Source organism: Elgaria multicarinata, chromosome 6, assembly GCF_023053635.1.
Source record: "Elgaria multicarinata webbii isolate HBS135686 ecotype San Diego chromosome 6, rElgMul1.1.pri, whole genome shotgun sequence".
Classification (NCBI taxonomy): Eukaryota; Metazoa; Chordata; class Lepidosauria; order Squamata; family Anguidae; genus Elgaria; species Elgaria multicarinata.
Window position 1 is genome coordinate 66,454,209 of NC_086176.1, and position 21,175 is coordinate 66,475,383.

General features: G+C 40.8%; 1 protein-coding gene across 2 annotated transcripts in view; it reads left to right on the forward strand.

Moving 5' to 3' along the window:
- Nucleotides 1-21,175, forward strand: part of EPB41L4A (erythrocyte membrane protein band 4.1 like 4A) — a 124,186-nt gene that overhangs the window by 91,070 nt on the left and 11,941 nt on the right. For both annotated transcript variants that reach the window (XM_063129542.1, XM_063129543.1), the window contains 5 exons: nt 2,735-2,825; nt 7,456-7,539; nt 10,115-10,228; nt 11,171-11,248; nt 13,947-14,066. In XM_063129542.1, the coding sequence (XP_062985612.1) occupies nt 2,735-2,825; nt 7,456-7,539; nt 10,115-10,228; nt 11,171-11,248; nt 13,947-14,066 (487 nt within the window). The remainder of the gene's footprint in view (nt 1-2,734; nt 2,826-7,455; nt 7,540-10,114; nt 10,229-11,170; nt 11,249-13,946; nt 14,067-21,175) is intronic.

Consider the following 21,175-nt stretch of genomic DNA (forward strand, 5'->3'; position numbering starts at 1 on the left):
CTGATTTTATTAAGCTAGATTTCAGCAGGCTTTATATTTGGTATATGTTATCTGGTGTATAATGAAATGCTCAAACATAGGACATGTTCAGACAACACACGAAGTCATTTTGCAGCAAATGGTTAGTGAGCATGTTTAAAACATGGTTATGTAGCCACCCCGGTTAGGAAAGGTTCACACGACACGCTAATTCATAATGTTTGGCTTAGTGTGTCATCTGAACAGGGTCAAACAGATAACAACTTGATCCACAAAGCTTATTCAAAGATTTGAACATCATAAGCAGAGAGTATGTGCTTGATACTGGAATTTCATCCATGAGTAAGGTATAGGAAATCCCATCTTAATTGCACACTAACACAGGTAAGTAAGTCTCTGTAAGAACAAATACATGGTCATTCTTTGACCACAGTAGTTAATGTTTACAAGCAACAAAAGCTTACTCATTTACTTGGTCTCTTTTTCCAGGATCATAAATCTTGTAACTGTAGCACTATTTTGAAATTCCATTAAGATGTAACCAGTTGGTTACCCATGAAAACAGTTTGCAGAGGAAAATAAAAATCTAACAAAATGTTGAACTAAACTTTGACTGGGTTACTTTTAACTGTAGGTGTCTCTTAATCACTTCATGATTTGTTTACAGGTCGTATGTTACTGGTATATCATTGTACTTTGGCTTGCACCTGTATTTAGAAAGGTGTAGAAAGACTTTTTTTGTGTTCACAATTCATTTTGCTCCAATGTGCAATTAATTATGTTTACTTAATTATACTGAGTATTTTTTATATTAAAAATAAAGCTTTATAGAAGATAGTAATTCTTTAAAAAAAAAAAGCTTATGGAGATAAATAAGCTCCCAACTTTGAATTATTGTGAAAACTGTTGTTATTTGTGGAATCTGCATGTCAAGAGCTTTCCAGTGAAGTGTGTTTCATGAGAATCAGTCAACAGGAAGGCAGTCAAAAAAGGGATGATCAACTAATTGCTGACTTTGAATTATAAGATAGTCCAGCAGTGTTCCATTTTTATCTAGTTTTACAAAAAAAGTCTAGTTTTGGCACTTCCATTCCCTGGCACTAAACTTCCTAATTATAGGAATCATCTACTGCATATCTAATTAGATAAGCTGTGCTGTTGTGTAAAACAGACCTTCAGCTTCTATTGCTGCAGTTTAGTTTGAGTTTATATCCTTCTGGCCCATATGTGATGGGTTCTGCAAACAATGTTTTTATACAGCTATTTACAAAAAGATAGTAATGCATGTATTTTATTAAAAAAAATCCTATGAGAACTCTGTCACAACAGCTTTCATCAGCAGAATGTGGAGGGGATGATGGGCCTGGCATATGCTCAAAATCTGTTCTGGAGTGGGACCCCTCTGGAGCAAATTTGGCTGCAAGGGGGAGAGGGGAAAGGTCCTGCTGCGTAAACAGAGGCCCACTCATGCGATGTGGATCTCACCCATTGTGATCGTTTTTTCAGCCTAATATTGGCAGACTGTCATTCTCCAGTAAAGCTGTTCTTCCATCCCATCCCAACACAAGATGCCTCCAGCACATTCTCCTTAGTCACAGCCCAGCTATAGTGAAATGTGCCATTTGCCCAAGCAGCATACTAGGACAATCTTGTGTGAGTGGTTGCCCACCTTTTGGTCATTGTAGATGGTTGGGGAAGAAATGAGTCTATTGTGCCATTCTAGTTCTGGCAAAGTTACCTACCGCTTAATTATTTTATCTGGAATATCTAACTTCCTACCCAGTCTCTGTAAAGTTACATGGATAACAAATTCACATATAGCTTTTTTACACGCATGCCTCCATGAGATAACATGAGCATTTATGGGATGATATTTTGAAGTAGAAATCCTGAATCTCGTGATGATTCAGGATAATGTACTGGAATGAGAAGATATTTGGGAGATTCCTCCTTTCGTAGAAGAGTCTTGTCACAGGCTACAATAGCAGCTTTGCCGTTTTCACTGTGTCTCATATTGTGGTGTTGTGAACTATTTCATGCAGCATCCCACAGTGCAGTAACTAACTCTAAATCATTGCTACCTGCTAAGTTTTAAGTAGTAATTGACATAATTATGCACATATCATCTTTTATCTGCATAGTGCCTATAATTCAATCTTCAAAGGCTTTTTCAAAATCCTTACCCAGTCAGTGATCATAACGCTTGCTTAGACTTCTAAACAGGTCCTTGGTGTGTTTTCTTTCTTCTCATCTTCTCTTCAGTCATTTCCCCATAGCTATGATGTTGATAACTTGTCCTGGCTTCCCTGTTCTGGGGCTTAATACATTATTCTGCGGAATTTTCATAATAAGGCTTGATTTATAAACACTGCCTCCCACTTAAAGCGGGTACACTCTTGCCTCCTATTTGAGCAATGGATCTGTGAAAATTGTGCCCATGCCTTTGTTGGAAAGTTTATATTGCATAAGATCACAACATATTTCTCTTTTTGTATTGAAACATTGTACAGTTGGGAATGAGTCCAGTGAGAAACTGGTCTTATACTTGCTTACATTTCTTGAAACACTAGGTATTGATTTTTTTTTAATGAAAATTAATTTGTTGGCTGTTTTTAGAACATTCCATAACAAATCTGCAACACATTTAATGTTCAAAAATTTAACATGTGGTTAAATAAATGTTTGCATACATGATGTGGCCCAACGTGCAAGAGAGCCACTAAAATTTTCTAAAAATACATTTGTTTTCTTTCAGGATCACATTGTACAAACCAGGTTATTACACACAAAGAAACTGGAGAAAACGAAGGAACTACTAAAATTATTGCTCCCTCACCAATAAAAAGGTAAGGATAAAAGAACTAGAAACAGTGCTAATAAGTCTAAAAGAAGATCTGGGTCATAGAAAAGTATGTGTGCTTTTCAAAATGATACAAAATGTGTGCTTTTTCAAAATGATATACAATATTGTGGAATAATACAAGAACTGAGAATATTTATTATTATGTAATAATTTCATTTACAAATGTGTCTTCCCTGGCAGGGATGTTCTTGTGTTATCATTCCAAGTGATAACAGGATCATGTCCCCAACATCAGAAGGGACCAAACCATCAACTTAGAGGGCCAGAGACAAGTGACATGGTCTAAGACAAACAATGGCCATGGTTCCATTGTGGTGGCTAGTAGGCAAAGAAGGGCAAGCAGAGAAGAAAGGCAAACTGTTAGATTCCAAAGATGACGAGGAACAATGGCAAAACAGAGGCTAGTCCGTTAGGGCTTTCTTATTCTGAGATGGGATGCTCAGATGAAAGAGCATGCTTTATAGAGCCTGATGGAGCTGCGTTGGTTCCAGGGCCAGGCCAAGACATTGTACTGCCTCAGATGGAGCAACAAATGGCATCCCCTTTCCCTCTCCCAGTCAAGGTGCATAGTATTCAAGGTCAATCAAGTTGTTTTGGTACCTGAGGGGAAAAAACACCAAAAGGGCCTCTTCCCCTCTCTGTCACTCAAAATACAATGATGATGAATCAAATAACTAAAAATCTGGTGGTCTTTCATGGCAGTCAAAAACAGCCACCTTGCTGTGCTTAATGGTAGGGCCGGCCATCTGACCAGGCGTTAACCAGCTGATGTGCCTTGTAATGCTGCCTGCGTGGTGACCCCAGGTAACACAGTTCAGACTGCAGCTCCTTCAATAGACATGCTGCCTTAGTGATGGAAAAGATAAGATGCTGGAGCTTCCCTGCTGGGAGTCTTGTTTCAAGATCACTGGTGCTTTATCATTGTCAGCTACAATGGTTAAGAGGGCTTAGCCATCCCTTCTAGTCCAAGAAATTACTGTCACAGAACACTTTAAAAGATGTTTCCAAGTAACCATTTTATGCTTAATCATCAAAGCTTAACCTCTTGTTAATTGCTGAAAAGATAGCCGGTTGTCTATCACTATACAATATAAATTAAAGAACTGAAATCACCCATGAAATTCACATCCCAACCCCTTTTCAAAGAAACTGAAACAGTTTATCCCCTTCTCAAGCATTCCCCTGGAGGTAATCCTAATATGTGGAGTGCTGCTGTGATTTAGTACTATGGCTGTGAAATGTGTCTCTGCTCTAAATGACAAACAGCTTAGGAATCTAATGTATACAATTCACCACCCAGGATTAGTGTGCTCTCTGTTTTAAAGCCTCATTGGATACGGACAGACAGATTGCTTAAATACACGGATGCACAAGATTTCTTTCAACGTTAATAACATTCCCAACACCAATGTGCAGAAAAAAGTCCAGGGATAGACATTTTACTAAATTCAGTTTAGCATTAAGGTAATATTACTATTGTAATTGTGTTTTTACATATTTTATGGCCACATTGTTAAGAGTTTTGTGGGTTTTCCATCATTTGGCAATGATAAGGAATTAAGCTTCTGAATGTAAAGTCTGAGGTTTAAATGTAGTTTAGAAATCAAGCAGGCAAATTGCCTACATGAAGTGGGATCCATCACAGATAACTGCATTCTGAAAGCCTTCCCTCTTTACTTGCTCGTCATTGCTCGCAAACCATGTCATGCGACCCGGGCTAGTGTGGGTTATTCAAGGACTAAACAACCCTCACATAATGCTTCTATTGTTTGAGTGTTATGTGAGGGTGCCACGACACAGGCTCTGAACACCAGGCCTGGCCGTGGCTACTCCCTGCTCAAGCCAAGCACCACCGCTTGATACGCCTGAGGCAAGGGACAAAAACCACCTTCCTCCAAACTATGTGGAGAGAGGGGTTAAATGGAGAAGGATTTCAATAATAAATTAAAGCGCTGTGAATTATATGTGCTGAGGTGAATTATTGTCAGAGTGGGTGTTAAATGAATAAACTTCAGATGATAAATGCCAAACAGGCACGTGGGATTTTTGTGGTAGTTAAAACAAAATGATTAAAATTTATTTTTAAAAGTTCACAAGCTTTGTTTCAAATTAAAACATTTCAAAACATTTTTAAAACCTTTCATCCAATCCTTTCACTTATTCACATACATGCTTTCCTTTCTCTCACACAATCACTCTTGAACTTTATTATCAGTATTATTTATTATACACAAACTGTCTATCTCTACACCCCACTCTCAAAAGACACCACTCTCTACACTAAACCTCAAACTCTCCAGAACTCAAGTACTCTACACACACAGAGCTAAAGCACTAAAGGCTAAAGACTCTAAGAGTACCTAAAAGGTCTGCCAAATCCCCTCAGTCATTCCCTTATATAACACTCCTCCCCCCTCCTAAGACATTCTAATTTCATCCATTCAGGTCAACATTTTAAACACACCACAGACTTAACAATACAGACGTACATTAGGGAACTGCTGTTAAGCATAATTTAACTGACTTGTGGGGTATAACGCCACAGAGGGTTGTTTCGTCCTTGAATAACCCATGATGGCCAGGTTGGCACGACAGGGTGCAAACTCCAATCGTGCCATTTGGGTGTTGCATATTGAAAAAGGCAGCCACAAACTTCCCCAGTACATATCACAACCCATTATGGGATAAACAACCCATGATAACTGAGCCATGTCATGCGAACCAGGTCGTCTTTGAATAGCACTTTGGAAATGAGTGTAGAATGCATTCTTAGCCTTTTCAGACTTGAAAAATCACTGGCAACTCTGCTCTACCCTCTCTTTCCCACTGAGCCAAATGTAATTGTTCATCTTTCCTGACAATAACATCTTGTAGCTGAGCTTACCTGTGCTTTGCAAACCTGGGAAAACCCCAAAGAAATGCAGCCAAAGATATTATCTGGATATTTTGAAACAATGTGTAAAATTTGGCTTCTTTATATCCCTTCCTGCCAACAGAACATTGCCCCTCTCGCCAATTAGGCCTTCCATTCATCGTCCCTTCCATCAGGCTCAAGTTTCTGCCACCCTCTTTGATTCTCAGTTTCCTGAATTGCTCTGCCTCACAAGATTTCTATCTCTCCATTGCCCTGCAGCATACACCACTTTCTGTACCCAGGTCCTGTGTGTCAGTTTTCGCTAGAACATTCTGTGACATAGCAATGGCAGATCCAGACCAGCAAATTTCCAGCCAGCTCTACCCCCTTATTTATTTCAGTTTATATTACATCTCATATGCTCAGGCCAGCTTATTCTAGATCAGGGATGCAGAACCTCTTTCACACTGAGGGCCAAATTCAATTTCAGAGAAGCTTTCAGGGGGTGCTATTCATGGTTGGTGGGGCAAAATCCAAAATGGGACGGGGCAAAAATAACAGCATATTGTAGCTTAAAGCTCTTATTGCCAGTAACTATGCTTTAGGAGAGGCATTTCAACCATTTAGAATGGGGAAAAGCTGCACAAAAGCTGGAATACCACTGCATGATAGATGGTTTTGTGAGGGGAAGGGGGTGTGATAATTGAAGAATCCCAGGAGGGCTGGATTTAGCTCATGAGCCAGAGGATCTGCACCCCTGTTCTTGTGAGAGAATTGTAGAACAGGCAAAAATGTTTGGTGGCACAGATACTTAAACAGTTCGTAGACAGCCACACAGACAAAGCTACCTTGACATAATATGATTATTGTCCTGGCAGAGATCCAGGTCTGTCATGGAAACTGCTATTATAGCCAGGCCTGATAAGGAGGAGCCAGAGGTCTGCCTGAATGGCTTGTAACAGTAAAGAGGACAGCTGTGTGAAGCCTTCTTTTTGCAGCCTTGAGCAGCTCACTATAAAGGGCAGCAGAACTCAGATCAGGGGCCCAGTTTCTATTCCTGACTGCTACTGATAATGGGCTGGAGAAGATGATATTTATCTGCCCCATTGCATGCAAGTGAATGTACCTGCTCTCCCCACCAACCCAATATACCACACCGGCACCATCTCTAAGCAGCTATGTGGGGACAAAACGTTCATGGGTAAAAGCCTGCAGGCACAGCATAAAATCACACTGTCCGTTCCTGTGGGGCAAGTGTGGGAGAAATGTGATAATCAGTACCATGATTTTGGCTTGTGTTTACATAGAGGGTATAGCGGTTTCTGTCCAGATCTGGATATATGGGATTGGTGGAGGTGGAACGACTGTATCAGTTGAACAGGGCGCACCTGCACACTCACCCATGTGGTGGGTTGGATTTATTTACTTATTTATTGCATTTTTATACCGCCCAATAACCAAAGCTCTATGGGTGATTTACAAAAATTAAAACCATAAAAACTATTCAAAATATAAAACAAACAGTATAAAAACATAATATAAGATACAATATACAATTGGGAGCAGAGGGAGTATCATCCAATTTGGCCCAATGTTTTCTTTCCTAGAGAAAGATAATTTGGGGGGAAGTATGACACCAAGGCAAGCTAATTCCATAAGGAAAAATACTTAGAGAGTGGGAAGTGAAAATATCTTCATGTCCAGTTGTTTTGAAAAAGTTGAAATTTTTAAGATAAATCTGTTTTTCTATACTTGTTAGTTTCAAGAAATCAAGAAATGAAAGCAGTCCAGAAAACCAAAGAAGTAAAACTGGTGCACCATGGGAAGAAAACGGCCCACAGAGGTAAACAGCAGAAGAAACAGGATGAAATAATCCATCTTTACTAAGCAAAGAATATATATTTTCAATCCATGTAGATGTCCAGCTCCAGACATCTATATGTCAGTTATTTCCAAATTCATTAAATCTGGATGTTGATAATAGGACAGAAATTGGAGGGTTACGTAGGCGATACAGTTTTTTTTAACCAATGATAGAAGTGCCTTGCCATTGCATTAAGTGTGTGTGTATTTTGTGTGTTTTTGTGTGTCAAACCAACTCCCTAGGCATCGTTTACCAAATGCTGATATATAGGAAGTTAGATTGGTTTAACCACACAATGGCCTGGTTTGCATGATCATTGCAGCCCATTGTGGCTTCTTAGCCATGGTAGGTTGCAGGGCCAGTTTGGTGATCCCAGCCCACGCCACCGGGACTTCTCGTTATGTGTCAACACGATGAGGGTGGTTGGTTGGCAAGCTGTTTTAGGTCTGTGGGTAGCTTGTCAACCCCCCCAACAAACCAACCCTGTCAGGTTCACATGTAACGAGAAGTTATGGCACACTGAATATTCAAAAAGCTGGCCATGGCCATGACAAGAAACACCATGGGGAAATTCATCCACAGTGGCTTCTCATTAGGTACGAACTAGGTCAGAGTCAACCCCAGAAGTCAATTGCCAGCAGCTCTCTTACCTTACTTTGCTGATGCCGCCCCCGTAGATGGAGAATTGAGAGCAAAGGGTACTGGGGAGTTGTAGAGAGAAGGGAAAAGGGGAGAAACAAATGAGGTATTAGAACAGGTACATGGAATTCTTGTGAGTTTCCATATTTAGCTTTCCTATGTCTGTGTGTGTGTAGATTGAGAGGGTAAAGGGTTCCCTTGCCTCTGTCCCATTCCCTCCACCAGTTGTATGAACAATTATGTGGAGGGCTGGGAAATGAGAGCTCTTACCTTTCTGTGTGTGTATTTCTGTGTGTGAAGAGATGCGTGTGTGTGTGAATACAGAGGGCAGTATCCAATGCCAGCAGTTCCTGAAATGAGCGGAAACAAGTATTTCCTCTCATTTCCGGAGCAAGGATGATCAACGGAGCTCACTAAAAGGAGTTCTGCTAACTTGCCCCAATCGGAAACGAGCATTTCCAAGGTTGATTGAAGAACCGCTAGTTTCTGCTTGCAGAGAGTCCTGCTGGCACAATAGAACTAGTGGAGGCTCAGTGATAGTGTAGAGCATGCTTGTGCACATTTTTAGAAATCCATTTGGTACATTTATACGTGAAAAGGTGCAAAAGCAGGAGAGCATCCAAAATAGACCCACAATGGAAGAGAAACCACTAGAAACAAGATGCTAGAACAAAGATTTTATTTGTTAAAGAAACTCTGTGTTTCCGCCAATTTTTTTTTTAAGGCCAATCTGTAGTCGCCAGTGAATTTTAGTTAGAGACATTATTACACAAATTTCTGCAGACTTTTAAAATAAACCCTTGAAAAAGGTCTTAAAATAAAAATAGGCGAAACACATTGGTGTTTTTTTTTTTTTACAAAGAAATTTTTTGTTCCAGCATTTGAGATGTTTCTGTTCCATCCATTAGTTTCTCTTCCATTCACCTTTTCTTTAAGGAGCTCAAGTATCATACACATTCTCTCCCTCCCCACACCCCTCTGAGTTAGGTTAGACAGAGCTGGTGACGGGGCCTGAGGTCACCCACTGGCATGTGTGTATTATTTAAGAACAAATGTGAATGTGTGAGCATGGGCATGTTGTTCACATTGGGTGATGGGGACAGTGCAGGTCCATCCATCTAGTCGTTCCAACATCTATGCTAGCTTCAAATATTTCCATGGCAAAAATAGTCTATGATGTAATTAATTCTATACAAATGAGATACTGAAGCTCAGTGATTACACTTGTTGACAATATTGTTTCAGAGGGGCAAAACAGGCTGCATGTATTTAAAATCTTTACTTGACACTATAAAAATAACCCTTAGGGATCTATTTTCATGTATTATTTCATGTCCCCACTTTTTTTTCTTGTTACTGAACAATGATTGTTTACTGGCTCCATAATATCATTAGTAATTATGGGGCACTTTCTTAATGTATGTTAATAAAATGGGGATATATGCAAATAATAGGATTCTTAAGCCTTAAGCCTTCAGAGTGGAGGGGAGGATCTTATTTTCACTAGTTTTATAAGGAAAACACCTTGTTGAAGACCTAGGTCTACAATTCATGAGTAATTACTTATTGCAAGACTCCTATATAAGAAATAATGTGTGTTTTTCTATCCTGGTTTGTAAGTTTTTATAGTAATTGCATCAGTGGAACTGTCTTTAATGTCCTACAAGCATTCTCTAAAGGCTTCTGTGCAACTGTTCTTTGCCTGACGAGTTCAGTGTAATATATTTATTACCCAAAAGCAATAATAGCTTCAATTACAGCTTGACCAAATCTTATCACCTTTTAAATGACATAGCTATCAGAATAGAAAGTTTCACTGCCCACAAAGTAATAATAAAAAATAAATGAGATATTTGCAGTACTCGCTGTGAAACACTGTGTCAGTTGTTTACTCTTACTCTTTTTTTGACCCTAGTGGGCTTTACAATTCTCCCAGCGACCGCAACAGATCACCAAAGTTTTCTTATTCACGACGACGTCATCCTTCAGGTGGGAGTGAAAATGAACCTGGGCAGCCACTTAGAAGAAGGTTAGAGCTTGAATGTGAATAATGCAAGTGGGAATTACAACAGAACATTGCAGGGTATCCTCACCTCCTAGCAGAAATGCACCTATGCAGAGTTCCTGCCCCCTTTTTTCGCAACTGACACTCAACATTCCAGAATTTTCTACATGAGACAATTATTGTGCGCTCATCATTCCTTACTCATGGTTATTTACAGATTCTTTAGATGATATCCTGACCCTCCAGTTTCACTTTTGTGTCTAATGAGCACTTTCGGTGAGGGTTTGGTTTTTTTTAAGTAGGGAAAATGTGGCATTTGAGAAAACTAAAGAAACTGCGTTTTTCACTTGTGCATTTGTGTTAATCCACTAGACCACAGTGCCTCCTAGAGTTTATGTAGCAGAAAATGGTGTAGTGCTTGGATCTCAATTCTGTGATGAAAACAAAAATAGCTTGCGGCAGGTATGTTATTGTCTCATCTGTTTGCAAATGGCCCATGCGGCTAATATGCAATAAAGTTATTTTCAAATACAGATACAGCAGATTAACGGCCTTGTGTAGAAAAGCTCTTCGTGACTCAGTCCTCATTGGACCATTTTTGCTTTTCTTTCTATCCCTCTTCTAAGATTTTTTTGCACTTCTATAAATATCAGGGTTCCCCCAAGCATACTAATACTACGCCCTCATTTCTCACTTGCCCCGTTTTGGCTCCATATCTGTTGGCACTCACCACCTGTTCTGCTGTTATAGGAAGTGATAATGGAAGTATTATAAAGTTCTACAGTTTGCATCTGTAAAAAGTATTAGAACCAAGACAGGGCAGCCTTCATGATAGTGGGACTGAAACAACAATGACAAATTAGTTATAGTTCTACAGCAAAACTTCCCCATTGTTTTCCATTATAAGTTTATAATTGAGATATGATCCATTTTTTGTTAATATTGCTCTCTTTTTCTCCTTTCTAGGTCCCGATCCCGTTGTAATACCAGCAGTGGTAGTGAATCAGAAAATTCTAACAGGGAACATCGGAAGAAGAGACACAGGTGATTAAGAAACTCTGCAAGTGCTCAAAACAGAGTGCATTGCTTGTTTAATGTACAATTTATCTAGTTTAAATAGAAATCAACTTATATGGATTATATTTGCCCAGGTGGTTAATTTGCATGTAACAGGTTTTTTTCATTATTTTTGTAAAAGGTGGATTTCTCACTCCTGCCTTGCCAAGAAATTATTGCTTCTTTCAGGGAAAAAAATGTACATAGTCTTCCTTATCTTAAAGGCAGATATTTTACACTTGCAAATGAAATCTTAGAGCAAGAGCACATACGATAGCTTTGTGTCATTGGGTGATTCTCACAAAAATCCTTTGTAAAAGTTACTCTGTTGTTCTATAGAAAATTGTGATAACGTTGAATAGCGTGGTTATGGTTGTGTGTGCTCATACATGCATGTTTGTGTGCATACGTGTATAACAGATAATTCAGATCAACATTGTTCTTGTCCAGTACTATATTTTCTCCCACATGCCCTGGGGTATAAGGGAGACTGCCACAACTAGAGATAATTGCCTTGATAAAATTATAAATGTCCTTGGTTTAACTCAGCAAAATAATTTTACTAAAGCTCTGACTGATGGTCCTATATTGATTGGAAAGGAATTTTCTCCAAGGTCAGGTTGGTTAGACACCCTGGAGAAGTTTTGCATTAGTCTTCCGTGTGTGTGTCGTCTTTGTTTAATGTTGCTATTTGTGCTGCACACTGTTCTGCTCATTGCACACTGTGCTCTGGATTGTGTAGGCTAATGTGTGCCAGATCTTTAGATAGATGGCCCCACCTTTGGAGCTGGGGATGGATTGGATTATCTTTATTCCCTTCCAGCTATATGAATCAGCGATCCTGGATTCTCTTATCACAGTGCATACCATTTGTGAATGAATGCTCAGTTATCTCAAAATGTCACCAAAACAGGAGTGAGCCTATGCAGTCTCAGATTTTTTAAAAAATGGAGTCAGTTAATAATGAGAGAGTTTCAAGAACACAGCATTTCTCTGGCTCACATCAAATAGATAAATGCTTATTGAATAAAACTACAATGCTCAGTCTTGGGAATCCCGTTTCCATAAGAATTGAGTAGGTGTCAATCTGTCTCTCACTTTTAAAAACACTATGCATTCATTTACTTGCTTGGATTGATATTCTCGTGCACTACTACCGTTTCGTGGGGATATAATGTAGGTAGTGTAAAAATCTGTTTTACAGCATTGTTTATCAATGAACAGCATGAATTCAAATCCTGCCTCAGTCATGATGATCTCACTGGATGACCCTGATTTAGAACCTAAATCTAACATTGCCGCTGCAACTTCCCTTTGAGCCTTCAGTTCTTGCTTCCTTCAAATTCTGTTTTAGAGTCCTGCCTGCTGCCGTCACTTCATTAACATGAATTGGCTTACTGTGTAGAGTAGTTATATATTTCCCTTTACTTCAACAAAATATTACCCTTTGCTTTGATGAAAGTAGTCCTCTGAAATCATCCTCCTTTCTACGGTTAATTTGCTAGATGTGTTTGTGTTATTGATTTCAGTGAAAGAATTAAGCATGTGCATGACGAGGGCAGACCGTAGCTCAGTGATAAGAGCATGTGCTTTACATGTAGAAGGTCCCAAATTTAGCTCCTGGCATCTCTAACTAAAACGATCAGGCTTCTGCAACCTGATGACCTCTAGATGTTTTATTTATGCATTAATTAATTAATTAAAATATAACTAAATTAATACTTTATTAATTACATTTCTGTATTGCCCATTAGCTGAAGCCGGCTGGGCAGGTCACAGCAATTAAAACCGTAAAATACAAAGTTTAAAACTGCAGTATAAAATAAGAATAAAACCTAGCAGCAGTGCCAACATTTAAATGACAGTAACAAATTTAAAACAACAAAAGCTGAAAGACTGAAATGCTTGGGAAAAGAAGATCTTCACCTGGCACCATAAAGAGCTCAATGTAGGTGTTAGGTGAGCCTCTCTGGGAAGCTCCACATGTTTTGGACTTTTGTTTATTTATTTTATTACATTTATATACAGCCCCATAGCCCAAGCCCTCTGGGTGGTTTACAAAAGTTAAAAACAATGAACATTAAAAACAGATATACAAAACTTTAAACCACTAAAAGTATAAAAAACAACAATATCCATTTAAAACAACTATTCTTGGGTTAGTTAAAAATTCAGCATATGCTGTTAAATGCCTGGGAGAAGAGAAAAGTTTTGACCTGGCACCGAAAAGATAACAACCAGGCGAGCCTCATCGGGGACATCATTCCATAATTGGGGGGCCACCACTGAGAAGGCCCTCTCCCTTGTTGCGATCCTCTGAGCTCCCATCAGCCCTAGGCAACATGGCTAACAATCAGGAATTCTGGGACTTGGAAGGCACCAGGCTGGGCTAGACGTAGAGCCAGGCTAGATGGCCAAATATTCTGACCTCATATCATCCAGCTTCTTATAAGCCTGTGCTTAAATATGTCCCACTGAAATTGATGGGACCTAGAATGCCATAATGTTCGTTGGTTTGTGCCCCAACGTGTTCTTTTTCTTTCTCCTGGCCTTCATTAGCATGTGTGTAAAGGGTGAGTAAGTGTTCACAGAGTTGAAGTTTAACATGCTTTCTGTGAAAGTGATGAATATTCATTAAATGTTTATCCTGCAGACATTTGCTCATAGTGTGTCAACCTTTCCACAGGTTACGGCAGGAGAATGACATGGTTGATTCAGCTCCTCAGTGGGAAGCAGTGCTGAGGCGACAAAAGGAGAAAAACCAATCCGAGTCCAACCACCGGCGATCCAGGCACAGATCTCGATCGTATGTTGCTCCTGCTAAACTTTTAGAAAACATCTAAAATGGTGATATCTTGCAATAATGTTTTAATAGTTCTCCAGTCTTCATTTAAGGAGATCTACAAACTGTGTATTTTTAATCTATGCTCTGATCGAGAGAAATGTACCATAGAAATGATACAACGTTTCTTTCAGCATTCACTCCAGCAGTTCTCACCAAACTACAAACGGCATTTCCAAAATCCGGGAGGGAGGTTGGAGTCTGGAGGAGGGATGGAGTCTGGAGGGTTGGAGTCTGGAGGAGGGATGGAGTCTGTAGTGGAAATGCAATTAAGCCCTGTCAGAGGCACAACTACAGTCTCTAGCAGACATGTCTAGAGGCCTTTCATGCAGCCCACCACGGGTGCCTAAGCCCCTGCTGCTGGTTCCCCTCCTCCCTAGTAAGTTCACCCTTCCCCATCCCTGCCACTGAGCTGTTTGGTGGGCTTGTGGGAGTGCAGTTGTACTGGGGAAGGCAATGTGCAGGAAGGACACTCTGCCCAGGTGCCGTCCTCTTGTCCGCCACAATTTTGCTGTTTGGCAGTCTGGCGGGAGTATAATTTAAATGGATGGCCATAATAATTAATTAATTAATTAATTAATAATAATAAATGAAACGGGGAAGATGGTGCCCATTTGCTCTCTTCCCCAGCAAACAGCACTTCTCCCAAGCCAACAAACAGCTGTCTAGCACAGTCAGTTGGAACTTGATGTGTTGAGCTCCTTGCAATATATGTTTTTCTCTTTATTTTTATGGTATGGAGCCTCTGAATCTTGATATGGCTGAGGGCCTCAGCATGTCTCAATCCAGCCCTGAGATATATCCAGTAAACTTAATAGGGATGTGCATGTGCCAACATGTAGGAATGACAGAGAAATCTGCAACAGATTAAAATGCATTCAGATTTCTATTATCTGACCTATGGATTCCACAGTGGATCAGCTTTTTCTGAGTTGCACGGATTCCACAGACTTTTTCACCAGTTTTTCACCAATGAGAGTGCAATGGAATTCCCATTAATCCCTAAAAAAGTCCCAATTCCATCAAATAGTGGACTAATTCACACAATCCATACATCCCTACACACATGCACTCACATACGCACACAAAATCTAAATGTCTTAGAATGTGCATTAGAGGATATTAGAGAAAGGTTTATAAGCCACTTAATTTTGTTCATTTAACTCGTTACTTAAATGAGACAGCAGAGGCTCCCTCTTGTGGACAATTTGAACACTATAAATTAGCTTTTGATAGCCAGACAACTGACTGTTGTTCCTGGCTGGGTTTTTCTTTTCTTTTCTTAAAGTGTAACATAATGCAGTAGGAAAAAAAGTTTCCAGTTGTTACAATGAATAAGAAGGAGCATAGGAAGCTACTTTACAGCAGCTCGCGGGGGTCCCGGGGTTTCCCATCACTTACTGTTTGAATCTTTTTTTACCGAAATACCAGGGACCTTGTGCATGTAAAACACTGCTGCATCTCCAATATAATTTGCAGAGGAATGGCCATGTTAGTCCTTTGCAGCAAAAACAAAGAGTCTTGCAGCACTTTAAAGACTAACAAATCTATTCTGTCACTTTAAAGACAAACAGATCTATTCTGTCCACTCCATCAGATGCTCTCCAGTATAAATGTTTAAGACAATAGAATGTAAGCCTATGCGGCTGGGTCTTGCTATTTACTGTTTTACTCTGTACAGCACCATGTACATTGATGGTGCTATATAAATAAATAATAATAATATAATATGGTCCCAATCCTAAATATCCTTACTCTGAATTACTCCCATTGAAGTCACTGATATTTTCCCATAGGAAAATTATTGCGAAACACTGAATTCATGTAGATTGATATGTATTGGCTTTGATCCAAACAGCTATATTTTCAACAGTAAGGTCCATGCTGTGTTTGCACAGAGTAGTCAGGACTGGAGAGCAGTAGCTTCTCATACCCTCACGTAGTGTATGATATGGGAGAAAAGGTGCCTGGGCAGGAGCCCCTCCCCCTCTACCCTTGCATCTCCCCCACCATTGCAAACCAACACTATTTAAAATCATAAGAAGAGCCATGCTGGATCCAGACCAAAGGCCTATCTATCTATCTATCTATCTATCTATCTATCTATCTATCTATCTGTCTATCTATATTGTTCCCACAGTGGCCAAACAGATGCCTATGGGAAGTCTGCAAACAGGATAGCACCCTCCCCCTCATGTTCTCCAGCAACTGATGTTGAGAGGGAGAATTGGAGGTACTATATAGCCTTCGGAGTCATAGCCACTGATAGCCCTGTCCTTCATGGATTTGTCTAATACCCCTTTAAAGCTGTCCAAGTTGGCAGCTCTCACTACATCTTGTGGTAGTGAATTTCCACGGCTTGACTATGTATATGCTATTTCACACTGAAGTCGCTCACTGCACTCTGCTTAAGAGCTTTGCTGGATGCTCTTTCCTTCTCTTTTTCAGCTGCCTGTCTGTTACACCAGGCCTATGTACAGAATCCTGTTTCTGGGTTAGTGAATCAGGGTGATCAACACAATGAAGTGTCTTGAATTTTCTATTTCCCTGCTACTATGTCTTTCAGACAGGTTTCTCAGTGATATGTTTGTTTAGATTCATTTAAGAAGAATCAGATTAATTTTGTTGGTTTCAAAAGATAATTTCAAAATGTAGGTGGCTTAATATAATCATAGATTCATAGAATAACAGAGTTGGAAGGGGCCTACAAGGCCATCGAGTCCAACCCCCTGCTCAATGCAGGAATCCACCCTAAAGCATCCCTGACAGATGGTTATCCAGCTGCCTCTTGAAGGCCTCTAGTGTGGGAGAGCCCACAACCTCCCTAGGTAACTGATTCCATTGTCGTACTGCTCTAACAGTCAGGAAGTTTTTTTTCTGATGTCCAGCTGGAATCTGGCTTCCTTTAACTTGAGCCCGTTATTCCGTGTCCTGCACTCTGGGAGGATAAGTAGCATTACTGAACTGTTTGGGTGCTTGTTGTATTTTGGCTGGGGAGTGGAAGACAAAACTGAATAGAAGTTTGCTTTTTTTTCTGTGAGCAGTAAACATAAAAAGCTCCATGCTGTGCTGTAGGGTTCATTTCTAAGAGTTCAAGTCAAATATCTGTGTAGCCAAGGGGTTTTTCAGAATTAAGAATAGCCATTAAAAAACCCATAGTTAGTTAAAAGTTCAAAATATTGCTTAGCTGCAAATCATGGATTCATATTAAATTATTAATAAGGTTGCAAACGCAAGCATAAAGGAAATATGCACATGAATAGCATATAGGGTGGTAAAAGTTAGTTTTTAAAAAGAAAAAAATGAGAATAAAAATCAAGACACACACACACTGCTGATGAAATCTCTATGTACTGGATATTTTTTCAGCTTAGCAGGCCTGCACAATTTGTAATTTCCTAAACTAAATATTTATTTTATTATTACGTTTATATCCTGCCCTTTTTTCCTATTGCAAGGAACCCAAGGTGGCTTATGTGATCTTCCCCCTCTCCATTTTTATCTTCACAACACCCCTGTGAGGTAGGTTAGGCTGAGAGTCAGTGACTGGCCCAAAGTTACCCAGTGAGCTTCATGGCCAAGTGGAGGCTAGAACCCGGATCGCCCGACTCCCAGTCCAACACTTTAACCACTACACCATGCAGGCCACCAAGTATGTATTTTGGCCTGGCAGTTGTTTAGCCCTCAGTTTTTCCAGTCCCAAGTTTATGTAGCCCCTGATGGGCTTTTGAATTATGGATCACAAATTGTGGAGCCTGTCATGGGCTGAGCCCATGGTCCCTTTAAGAGAACATCTTTTTGCTTCATCCCAGGGTGAGGGGTTCTTTGTGTCTGAAAAGGGAGTAGCAAGCGAAATGCCAAAGCCGCACTGGGCAAGAAGCGCCTGGCATCTGATAATGCCTCCCTGGGCTGGTACCGGGGGGGGGGAGTAACAAGTTGCAGCTGTGCAATGTCTGGGAGCATTCCCCCTCCCTTTGGGAGAGGTGTGGGTTGCTATGGGGTTTCTGTTGGTCAGGGTGGGTCTGGTGACAAGGGGGTTCCAGAAAGGGATAAAAGGCTTAGGCACCTAAGGGTCTGGTCTCTTTTCTGTGGGTGTCAGGAGTCCAGCGTGTGTGTGGTGAGTCAGAGCATCCAGGCCGGGCCGGCTGGATGGCGGAGGCGCCACACGGCTGCTGAGGGAAGGAGTCTTAATTCGAGTGGCATGAAGCGAAGTCGGAGTGAGCAACACGAGGTTGAGTCACAGAGTTATATGTGTTTGTTTTGTTTTAGTTTAGGTTTGGGTACAATTGGGCAAGGGACCTTGCTGGAGTTACGGCTGGTGGGTGGTAAAAGTGGGGAGTGAGTGCGAATCCTATTAGGCTTGAGCGTGTAAAGGGGGAGGATAAGGTATTAGTCCCTGCTGTCCTAAGTGTGTCATTCCTTTGTCCGTGTTTTCCCCCCAAACCTCTTATGTGTTTACCTTAATGTGTGGACCCTTGTGGGAGTGTGAAGTGTAAAGAATAAAAGTGTTTGGTCCCTATTTCTGGAGTGTGGAGTGCTTCCTTGAGAACCTAGACTACAAAGGGTTAACAAGCGGCCGTGAAGGGGCGGAAGTCTGGGCTGGCTAAGTCGGACCCCCCCTTCTCCGGTCGGGGAATCGCTGAGTCAAACGGAGCGATTCCACTACAGAGCCCTCCTTTAGATTACAAGGGGAACTCACTAGCAGGTATCCTGGTCCTAGTGGGATGCTTTTGCTGCAGCATAATTGAGGTTTGCATAATTGTGGATTATAGGGCGTAGCTAGTGAAGTAAAGTAAAGGTATCCAGACCTAAAAAAAAAAAAAAACATTTCTGTTATGAGGCCATGTTTTGTACCAGTTTGAGCAATCTTGGACTATTCAGGTTTTTTTTTAGATTTGTGCTCAAGACTGCTGCTCCTCGAATGAGCTTATTGTGCAGTTAAGCTGTTCTGTACAGAACAAAGGGGGGGAAAACTGTGGTGCTGTGCCTTTGGGTGCTGCTCTGCCAGCCATGAGGCTGAGATTAGAACCTGGTCCAAGTCAGAAACATGGTGCCAGCTCAAGCGCCAATCACTCACTCCTGTTGATAGAACAGCTTATAGGAGCAGACCATTATGAACTGTACAGCAGCTCTGTTCTGTTTTCTGGTGTAAGCTAAAGGAAGGGCAATTCTTCATATTATTCAGAACATAATAACCAAGTGAACCATTCTCTCTAATCTGCTTGTCTTTAAAGAATATATTTTCTCTAATCTTGCCCTTGCTATCAGATGTTAATCTGTAGTAAAGCGCAATTCTTCCAAAGTATAAACAGGAGATTAAACACACACACACACACACACCCCTCAAATGGCCAGTTTATTCCTCTCACTCACATACGGATGGCTTGACAGGATGGGTGGTGCTCATAGCATCCACACAGATGTTTTGCTCTTTAGCGTCTACTTTTTATCCATCAGTGTAGCTAAACTCAGGTTTCTCAATGTGATTTTGCTATAAACCTAGCAGAATTAAACCACATTTATTGCTAAGGATAAAAAGGGCATGGGCTACATAGTCTACACATTTTCTGCAGGACTATACGTAATTACAAGCCATTGGATGCAGATGAATGAGGAAACACTTCTAAAAGTAATAAAAACTCAAAGAGTATCTTGGTTACTCGTTATCCCTGTGGTTGCTGGCAATAAAGGAGTCTATCCCATCAACCCTAGTTGCATTTTTCATAAAGTATTCTGATAGCCCAATCTAGTGAATTTTGTGGCAGATGAGCAAGTGGAAGACACCGAGCTAAGCACTGATCTCAGGACCTGTCCTTGCCATTGTTGCTGAGGCATCAGGATTATCAAAGCAGTTCACCCCAGGCTTCCTGGAGAACCATGGATTGCCTTTGCATTCCCTGGTGTCTGATTATTATTGATTCAGAAGAGGACGACAGACCCTTGGGATAAGTGTAGAGTTCACAGCTGCTGCTTTGCATGAATAAGACTTAATGAACGAAGAAAGCAGCTCAGCATTAAGGGCTGAAAGATATTAAATCCACCCCACCCCCATGTTAACTAATGTACCAGGCTTCTGCCTTAGGGAGGAGAAAGTGCACAGGAGGGGGCGGGTAATGAGTAAAGAGAAGGGGGACAGAAAGGTGAAAGACACAAAAACACAAACCAGCACTGAAATGGGCTTGACAGACTTGGAGGAAAATAAGAAAGAAAATGGGCCGTAGGTCTCTGGTATTAATATGTAATACCAGGGTCTCTGGTATTAATATTCCATATGGAGATGGGTGTGTTGCATTGTTTTTTTCCTTTTTCTTTTAGTTTGATTCATGAGGTGATTCATTAGGTGACTGAATGGGAACTATGATTGCATCATTAACCCTAACAACAACATTGGTTTTCCAACTAATTGATCAGTGGAAGGAAAGAGAAAACTGAGTTGGCTCCTTTTTATCAGAAGCTTAGCCAAATGAGTCTTGTGCCTCTACACCTGTGCTTTTCAGTGGTGCCACTAGGGCCAGATCATGGAGGGTAGGCCCAGGAATCCCCAGATGACCCCCACATACAGGTGGCAAATGGCGGTGGGGCAAACCACAGTGACAGTAAAGGAAAATGCTGAGCCACTGCCACTAGCACATTTGGGAAGTGTTTCCCCAAATGTGAGAGTGACAGTGGGCTGAACCAATCAGCTCGCTGCCTTTGGGTTGCACAGCCAGTGACAGCACTGAAGAGTGAGAGACCTGCCCCCTTGCTACTTCTGTGATCTTATTCCCCCTCCCCCCAGCAGCTTATGATTGGTTCAGCTCATTGCCATTCCTTCATTTAAGGAAATACTTTAATTAAAACGACACATAGCCTGCAGTGTTGGCTGGCTGGCAGAGTCCTTTTCTTTATTTCACACTATGGGTTGCCCCACCAGCATAGGTGCCTATCTGAGGGTGTTTGGTGGTCCTGATAGGGTGACCATATGGAAAAGAGGACAGGGCTCCTATATCTTTAACAGTTGTACAGAAAAGGGAACTTCAGCAGGTGTCATTTGTATGAATGCAGCACCTGGTGAAATTCCCTATTCATCACAA